This window comes from Salvia hispanica, chromosome 3, assembly GCF_023119035.1.
Source record: "Salvia hispanica cultivar TCC Black 2014 chromosome 3, UniMelb_Shisp_WGS_1.0, whole genome shotgun sequence".
In the NCBI taxonomy this organism is placed as follows: domain Eukaryota; kingdom Viridiplantae; phylum Streptophyta; class Magnoliopsida; order Lamiales; family Lamiaceae; genus Salvia; species Salvia hispanica.
Window position 1 is genome coordinate 37,701,463 of NC_062967.1, and position 9,228 is coordinate 37,710,690.

At 38.6% G+C, this 9,228-nt stretch overlaps 1 protein-coding gene and 1 pseudogene across 3 annotated transcripts; both read left to right on the forward strand.

Moving 5' to 3' along the window:
* The first annotated feature begins 853 nt into the window (after positions 1 to 853).
* Positions 854 to 3,017, forward strand: LOC125215440 (annotated as a pseudogene).
* A 3,753-nt stretch (positions 3,018 to 6,770) lies between these two features.
* LOC125215437 (mediator of RNA polymerase II transcription subunit 23-like) lies at positions 6,771 to 8,780 on the forward strand. Of its 3 annotated transcripts, none has more exons than XR_007175264.1 (4): positions 6,771 to 7,548; positions 7,891 to 8,125; positions 8,339 to 8,554; positions 8,754 to 8,780. XR_007175264.1 is itself a non-coding variant. In XM_048116860.1 (4 exons), exons 1-4 carry the CDS (start codon positions 6,790 to 6,792, stop codon positions 8,703 to 8,705), a joined length of 1,128 nt encoding a protein of 375 aa, XP_047972817.1. In that variant the 5' UTR covers positions 6,771 to 6,789; the 3' UTR covers positions 8,706 to 8,739. The 3 variants fall into 3 exon arrangements, 2 of the variants coding, with proteins under 2 accessions (XP_047972817.1, XP_047972818.1); XM_048116860.1 differs by lacking the exon at positions 8,754 to 8,780 and adding an exon at positions 8,691 to 8,739 and having other exon boundaries at positions 8,436 to 8,554; XM_048116861.1 differs by lacking the exon at positions 8,754 to 8,780 and having other exon boundaries at positions 8,339 to 8,357; positions 8,436 to 8,498.
* The last annotated feature ends 448 nt before the right edge of the window (positions 8,781 to 9,228 follow it).

Here is a 9,228-nt window from a genome sequence, read left to right on the forward strand (position 1 = left end):
TAAATCTAAAATTATGTATGTCAGCGGTGAGGAATATTTTCATTTATTCGCTAATCATATAAATGAAATATACCATTTCATCGAAAAATAGTCTCATTTTTCTATTCCATCCAACAAAAATAGTCTCATTTTTTTTTGAGAAAACTTTTTCACCACTTTTTAATTTATAATTTACTTACTTTTTTTTAGTCATACTTACAAATTATACATTAAAATTCATGCGTCGATATAATGGTCTATTTTTCATAAACGAAATGAGTATAATAAGAATATAATTGAGAAAAAAGTAAAAAAGAAGTTAGGATTGGGATGTCGTTAGCTCAATAGATTCTATTCTACCTTCATATAATTCCCCAATTTCCAGTCAAAACCAGTCAACGATTTTACCCGTATTGCAGCTCAGTCCAATGAGGCAACACCACGTGTCTCCGCCCCGCAAATCCGATGACACCCATCACCTTTTCTCCTATATATAATTATAATCCGGAGCCATTTCCTCTTCTCGAGCCCCGCCCCGACCCGACCAACTTCAATCACAATGGCGCCAAATCCTCGCCGCTTTCCGCTACTCTCCGCCTCTCTCTTCCTCCTCCTCCTCCTCCTCCCCCCTCTCCTCCGCTTCCCCCCACAACTAAAGACGCTCTCCGCAAGGCCTCCTCTTCTTCGAAGGCCAGCGCTCCGGCAGACTCCCCCCGACCAGCGCCTCCCGCTGGCGCCAGGACTCCGCCCTCCCCCGACGGCGCCTCCGCCGGCGTAACTCTTCAAATTCAACCTACATTTCAATTTTATCCTTTTTCAATTCATTTCTCGTCTAATTAATTTGTGAATTAGGTCGATTTGACCGGAGGGGTACTACGACGCCGGCGACAACGTGAAGTTCGGTTTCCCGATGGCGTTCACCACCACATTGCTGGCGTGGAGCGTCATCGATTTCGGCAGAATCATGGGGAGCGAGCTCGGGAATGCGATTAAGGCGGTGAAATGGGGAACGGATTATCTGTTGAAAGCAACGGCGCACGAAGGTGTCGTGTACGTGCAGGTAGGGGATCCGTTATCCGACCATAACTGCTGGGAGAGGCCGGAGGATATGGATACTCTGCGAACGGCGTATAAGATCGACGCGAATCACCCTGGATCTGACGTGGCAGGGAGACCGCAGCCGCTCTCGCCGCGGCGTCGATTGTTTTCCGATCGCGCGATCCGGCTTACTCGAGGCTGCTGCTCAGCCGTGCGATCAAAGTAAGTTTGTTTGACATTTTTTTTTGCCTTTTTTGGTGCGTGAGAATTTCTTAATTTGCAGAGACATATGCTTTTGCGTTTTAGCTTCACGTGAGTGAGCAGAGCTCGCAGTCTAGTCCAATTCATCGTTTCAGTTTTTCAATGAGTTTTCCGTTTTGATGTTGAGAGGTGCAGACTGTGTTTACAGTCACTCGTGTTTGGTTGATTTCTGGTAAATTGATTAATTAATTAATTAATAAAAAGAAACGTCAATTTAGGAGTAATTAACGCATGTTTTATGGCCGCTAAACATGATTAAATATAATATGAAAAGCATGATTAGAATTGTACTATCAAATTAATCTAACATCCATCTCACTATTATCTTGTCTAACGAAATAATGTCGTCTTGGCTTATCCTTTCTGTTTTAAAAAATGGAAGGTGTTCGAGTTCGCAGACAGGCACCGTGGCGCGTACAGTTCGAGCCTAAGGCGCGCAGTGTGCCCGTTTTACTGCGACGTGAACGGCTACCAGGACGAGCTCCTCTGGGGCGCGGCATGGCTGCACAAGGCCTCCTGGAGGAGAGTGTACCGTGAGTACATAGTTCGGAACGAGGTCGTGTTAAGAGCCGGGGATACCATCAACGAGTTCGGTTGGGACAACAAGCACGCCGGCATCAACATCCTCCTTTCCAAGGTTTACTTCATTTACACTCTCTCTGTCTCCGTCGCATATTACTTGAGTCGTATTCAATTTCGGGTTATTAAAACAACACATTTAATGCAGGGAAGTACTAATGGGAAGAGCCAATGATCTCAGATCATTCCAGGTGAATGCAGATGGCTTCATTTGCTCAATACTACCTGGCATATCCAATCCTCAAATTCAGTATTCACCAGGTAGATAAATCCATTATGCAAATTATCCACCTAAATTAATCATAATTTACTAACTAAATCTATGATATGAAAAAAAGGTGGCTGATATACAAGTCAGGGAGTAGTAACATGCAGCATGTCACATCCTTTTCATTTCTGCTTTTGGCTTACTCGAATTATCTCAGCCACGCCAATCACGCAGTGACATGTCCCCACACCACTGCCTCCTGCTCTGCTCAAACGATTGGCCAAGCGTCAGGTCTCTATCTATCTCCATATCTCTTTATCTATCTCCAATTGAATGGGGTTGGTTGGTTGGATCATGTTGGTTGGATCATGTGTTTGTAGGTGGACTACATTCTTGGGGATAATCCGATGGGAATGTCGTATATGGTGGGGTACGGGAGGCGTTATCCGGAGAGGATCCACCACCGGGGAGCTCACTCCCCTACACGCCCACCCGGCCCACATTGCGTGCAAGGAAGGGTCGCGATACTACTTGAGCCCAAATCCAAACCCGAACATATTGGTTGGTGCGGTGGTTGGGGGCCTAACAGCACGGACGCCTTCCCTGACTCGAGGCTTCTTTCAGGAGTCCGAGCCAACGACCTATATCAACGCGCCATTGGTCGGCCTTCTGGCTTACTTTGCGGCACATTCATGAATCATGACCACAATTTGAAGCAAGAGTGGTTGGCAAAGCTCACCCTCTCTCTAATCCATATTTTTAACCTTAAATCAAGCCATCTATGATCTATATATCCTTATTAATTCTATCTCCATAGGCTTATTTTTTCCAAAGCAACTATTAATATCTCAATCCACATCTTTGGTATTGTGTTTGTGTCTGTGGTTAAGAGTTGTCTCCTCATTCCCCAGACGACAAAATATTGTGTTAAATATAATATCGCCTTATTATATGTTACTGGTCTCGGATTATATGCTTCTTTTTTGAAGAATCTTTGCAATATAACCGATTATCTTAAAACAATTTATTAATTGTTAAAACAATTTATAGTCGAATCCCCAATGATTCTGTGAATAAATGCAAAACAAGTTGTTGAGCGTTCCAGTCGGAAATTATTAAACTCACACTTGACATATCCTCTTGCATATTAAATGCTGACATTTATCAATGAACCATGTATATTGTGAGAATTAACAGCATCAATAATTAGCTTTATTCAATCCAAACTTCACCAAATAAAGTCATTTTCTCTGAATCCAATTAAAGACTTTCACTTTCGGTGGCATTGTAAGTGTAACAAACTAATTAAATGAAACATAAATTACAACGAACTTAGCAAACTAATTGCAAGTTAGTTCGAAAGAACGCTCTTTCCGCATGACACATTATGTCATGGCAGGTGCTATAGAATAATAGAATGGACGTATCTATTGTCTTCAGAGGATAAAACGACTTTTTTATTATATAGAGTGAACTACAAAATGCTCTACGTATTTAATAATGAACTCCTGTATATCAATGTAAAAAAATCGCATTGTCTCACGCATTTAAGATAATATCATTTCAGGTCCTTTTTCACTATTTTGAGTCTTTGATACCCCTATCCCCTCACTTTTAACCTAAATGTAATTCCAAGGATGTTTTAGTCTTTCTCATTTTTATTACTATGTAGTACTATGTTTATTTTATATTCAAATATTATTTCATTTAATCCATAAATATTTTAAATTTAATTAGATTGATAAATTAAAATACCTATCAATAGTTATCATAAGAATGAATTATGTTTTTATTTTAGTTTACGTCGTATGATTACTATTGAAAAGAGGTAAAATAAATCCTAATTTCTCAATTAGGTTAGTATTAAAATTAAATAGAAGATGTTTAACTAAAATATTAAACATAAATCCTAATATTTCGACAATCCATCTTCTATTTAGTTTAACTAAAATAAAAACATAAATCATTCTTGTGATAACTATTGATATAAGTATTTTAATTTATCAATCTAATTAAATTTACAATATTTATGGATTAAATAAAATAATATTTTAATATAAATAAACATAGTACATAGTACTCCCTCCGTCTCGGCTAAGATGACACGTTGCTTAGCCGCACAATTTTAGGAGTTATTGAGCTTAAAGTGTTTAATTGAAGAGAGAAGGGGTGTAAGTATTAAAGTAGAGATAAGGAAAGATGGATATTTTAATAGAGTGAGAAAAATGGTTGAATATTAATCGGAGAGAGAAAGTTACCAAAAGGAAATGCTCATCTTATGACAAACTAAAAAGTTAAAACGCCATCTTAAATGGACGAAGTAATAAACATGAAAAGGACTAAAACATCCTTGGAATTACAATTAGGTTAAAAGTGAGGGGAAAAGAGTATAAAAGACTCAAAATAGTGAAAAGGTTCAAATGATATTATATCCATACGTAGAGCTCTACAATGCATTTTTTAAACTGAGTATCTCTGCGTTCGACTTATCATACGTAGAGACCAATTTTGTAGTTCACTCTATTATATAATAGAACTTGTAACTTGCTAATCATCTTTATTTCCTTCTTTTATTGTATAATAGAACTTGTAACTTGCTAATCATCTTTATTTCCTTCTTCTATTTTTCTATGCCCTCCTTATAACTGTTTGGCTATCACATCACAGTGTATCACTATAGTGGGCACCGATAATATTTTGAATAAATTGCAGTAGTACACACTCAAATGTAAAATGATTTCCACGACCCTTAGCCATCTTATAGTCTGAGAGTTTTCACTACAAAACTTTTGCACCTATGCTGAGAGAAAGCTTTATGATATGGTTTTTTTTTCTTCTAAAGCCCACGTAATGCATCAGCCCAACAAAAGCCCACATGAGAGGAAGAAGTAATTCAACTGGATCTACTTCGCAAAAAAAACTGAATTCGGTTTCTAGACTCAATTTTTTTGACTAATCAAATAGAGTCAATAAAACTACTACTCCTCCTACTCCATTTATTAAAAACAAATTAATATGAATGTGTTTTAATAAGAAATTGATAAGAAAAGAGAGAATAAGAGAAAATAAATAAAATATTATGGAAAAGTAGAAGATAAAATTGATAAAGTATGAAAAAGAAAGAAAAAGAGAAATATAGCTTGTATTCTGTGTTTAAGATAAAATAATATGAAGATTTAATCTAGATTGAATATGGAAATATTAATCCCGCATACCATCTTTGCAAATATGGAAATCCATAATATTACCAAAAATGAGAGACGAATGGAGAAAATTAAATAAAGAAAAGAAAAACTAAGACTAACTAATTGAGAATACAAAATCAAAACTAGAGTCAGCTTCGCCACCGCCGACGGCCAGTCTAGCCCTCTTCGCCGCCCGACCTCAGTCCGCCGCGTCCGTCTAAATTCCCCCAATTTTAAAATCAAACCGAACAAATAATCCAAAGGCGGCGCCGCCAGTTTTCGATAACAGAGCAGGCGCGGCGTGTGAGTGAATTGTGATCGGAGCAATACTTGATAGATATTTCCAGTATGATGCAGCGGGGTCCGACTCCGGGCCTCTCTTCCCAGCCCTTGCCAGAGATGGAACAGCTCAACAACACGCAACAGCCGCCGCCGCAACAACAACAGCATCGACCTTCTTCCTCCGCCTCTTCCCGTGCCCACCATTTCCACCCCGCCCGGCCCGCCATTCTAGAACTCTTCAATCTCTACTTGGGCGTCCGTACACACTATTTTGTTTTATTTTATTGCTTTCTCCTTCTGATTTTGAATTCTGATTTGATTTTCCCCCTTTGCAGAGGAGATCGCAGCAGAAATCGGATGAATCAGTTAGGGAACCCCCGTCAGTAATTCACGATCATTATCATTATCAGTATTTGCACAATTTCCTACTTACTTACCTGATCATTCTTATCATTTTCATTATTATCTGTAAAAGTTGCTTCCTTTTGTTGATTGTGGCTAAGTATGCTAACCACAACCTTCTAATTTGATAATCCATTATGTTTATTCGTTAGTTAAGGGGAATGTGAGGAAAAATGAGGTATTTATGTTTGATGATCGAAAAAGAACGTTTACGTCTATGAAATAGGACCGAAAAATTACTGACCTTTAAGCATACTTCAAGGGGATCACTAATCGAGTGCTGTATATTATTTCGTTGCTTTCACCGTTTCTTCTTTTTTAATTGGCTACATCGAAGAACTTGTTAGTGCTGGAAGCCATTTTATGCTTCTCGGTACTGCATATACTTTATTAGCTGTCATATGAAGTATTCTCCTGATAGATTTGTTTGTTAATGTTAATTATAGGAACAAGACACAGAAGCGGGTTACCGCTATTAACAGAGAGCTTCCTCCCCCTAATGAGCAGTTCCTCTTTGACTTTGAGCAGATACAGAGCCAATTTCCTGTAAGCTTTCAGTGGCTGCTTGAAAATTCAATAAACTGATATCTTCAAATTATGAACTTTGGTTTGTGGATGTAGTATCTACTCTGATGTAACTTTTTTCCAGGACCAGGAGCAACTACGCGCTGTAACAGAATCTGTCCTAATATCTCTTGTTATTCAATGCTGTAATCATGCTCCTAGAGCAGAGTTTCTGCTCTTTGCTTTGCGTAGTTTGTGCAATATAGGATACATAAACTGGGATGCATTCTTGCCGTCTCTTCTTTCTTCAGTTTCTTCTGCGGAGACCCGGTTGGTCAGGGCAGTCAAGCTATGGCTCTTGTTGCTTGTGCAACTTCATCACAGTCAGGAGTCCCACCACCTTCCAATGCCATTCCTAATAACGCTAATTTTCAGGCATCTAATCCTGCGTCTCCTTTGCCGTCAATTCATGGCATTGGATCTCCTGCACAATCAGGTGCTGAGCCATCCACGCTGTCTCCGATGAAGTCAAATGATGTCATCTGTACTGGTCAACAGTCAGCGAGGGCCAATATATCAGTCAGGGAAAATGTTATAAGCAGTTTACGTCAACTTTCCTGCAAGATAATTTTGATTAGCCTTGAGTCTAATCTAATGCCAGTCACACGCTTCGATATCTTTAACCACATGTTAAATTGGCTTGTCAATTGGGATCAAAGACAGCAAGGGCTTGATGAATTTGATAGTGCACAGTTCTGGAAGCCCGATAAGGCCCTAATTGAGTGGTTACATGATTGTCTAGATGTTATTTGGCTGTTAGTTGATGATAATAAATGCCGTGTGCCCTTTTACGAGCTCATACGCAGTGGTTTGCAATTTATTGAGAACATACCAGATGATGAGGCACTGTTTACCCTTATCTTGGAAATTCATAGAAGGAGAGATATGATGGCAACCCACATGCAAATGTTAGATCAACATCTACATTGCCCTACATTTGGAACTCCTCGACTCTTACCTCAGGCAACTACCACTGGTGAGACAGTGACAAACATGAGATATTCACCAATCACATATCCAAGTGTACTTGGAGAACCTTTGCATGGAGAGGTATGCCATATTTTGGTTATTGTTGTGAATTTATACCGTATCTTTGATTAGAAATATAATATATTAATTGCAAAATCAGATATCTAAAAAATGAAATTATTATGAATTTAGTCTGAAAACCAAGAGCTGGGCTGGAAACATAATAATATGAGTTTGCTTATTTCTGAAGCTATCATGTAATCTGCATAAGCTTAGTGTATTAATACAAAGTTGGATCATTAATCTGTTGGTGACTGTGATTCCCCGGTAGTTTTATTGTAGCAAAATGAAAAGTATCTGTCTCAAAGACGACACTGTCAATAAATACAATGTGTTAGACCACTCTTTTCATTACCTGGATAGGAACTTGCAGCATCCATTCAGAGAGGAAGTCTTGACTGGGAGCGAGCTATGCGATGTCTGAGACATGCCTTTCGCAACACTCCATCTCCAGACTGGTGGAGACGTGTATTGCTTGTAGCACCCTGCCACAGGACTCAGGCCCAAGGACCTACACCAGGTGCTGTTTTTACTTCGGAAATGATTAGCGAGGCAACAATTGATAGGATTGTGGAATTGCTGAAGTTGACAAATGCAGGCAAGTTTTAGTGTTGTTTTAGTAAATCAAGTGTTGCAAGTGTATATTTGTCTCACATGTGAGTGTAACCTTGCTTTGTTGTGTTTACTCACCAAAATAACTCCTTTAGGCACTTATTTGTTAAATAGAATCACATTGTTATCCTGAGATGTTATTATTGTTTATTTTTTGATCAACTGTCATTTTTACTATTTTCCATTCTGTTAACTTCAGAAACAAATTGCTGGCAGGAGTGGCTTATTGTTTCTGATGTATTCTTTTCTCATGAAGCATGGATGCATTGATTTTGTTGATTTTGTTGACAAACTAGTGTGTCGACTTCAAGACGGTGATCAACATATCCTCAGGACCAATCATGTTACATGGTTGCTTGCACAAATTATCCGTGTTGAGCTTGTAATGAATGCTCTAAATACAGACTCAAGAAAGGTAGTCCCTCATTTTACTGGAACATGGCATACTCAACATGCTGCATCCTCTTGTTATTGCGGTGCTTATTTGGATTTGAACTTCACCATGTACCCTCTAATTTATGTTTCCATCTTATGTTTAATTGCCATAATAGCTGATCATCTACTAGTCAATCAATGAATATTGTGATATTAACTTATCACAATCTGCTGGGTAGGTGGAGACAACCCGGAAAATTCTTTCATTCCATAAAGAGAGACCAAGTGCTGACCCTAATAACCCACAAGTATCTTGCTGGACTTCATTAGCAGTTGTCAGAATTTGCGTATTTGGTCATTAAATACATCAACTAGAGAATATTTGAACAACGAGCAGCTTCAAAAGGGAAAACAAATCGATGAATGGTGGAGGCAAGTTAGCAAAGGTACTTATCCATTCTTTGAGATGCAAGCCATTTAACTTAGCAATAGTGCTTCTCAGGATATTTTATAGCTTACTATCAATATCAATTGAATGTTGTGTGACATGGCAGTTCTAGTTAGGGATTTACTCTAGGGGAATAATTTAATAGAAACACATATAGTGCTTTCAATCGAAACACCCTTTTCAATAGAGCAGCAAACATTTTTCATTCTTGTTGTTTTGGGTTCTTCTGCTGTTCTATCGTTTTTTCTTTCATCCTATCTCATTTC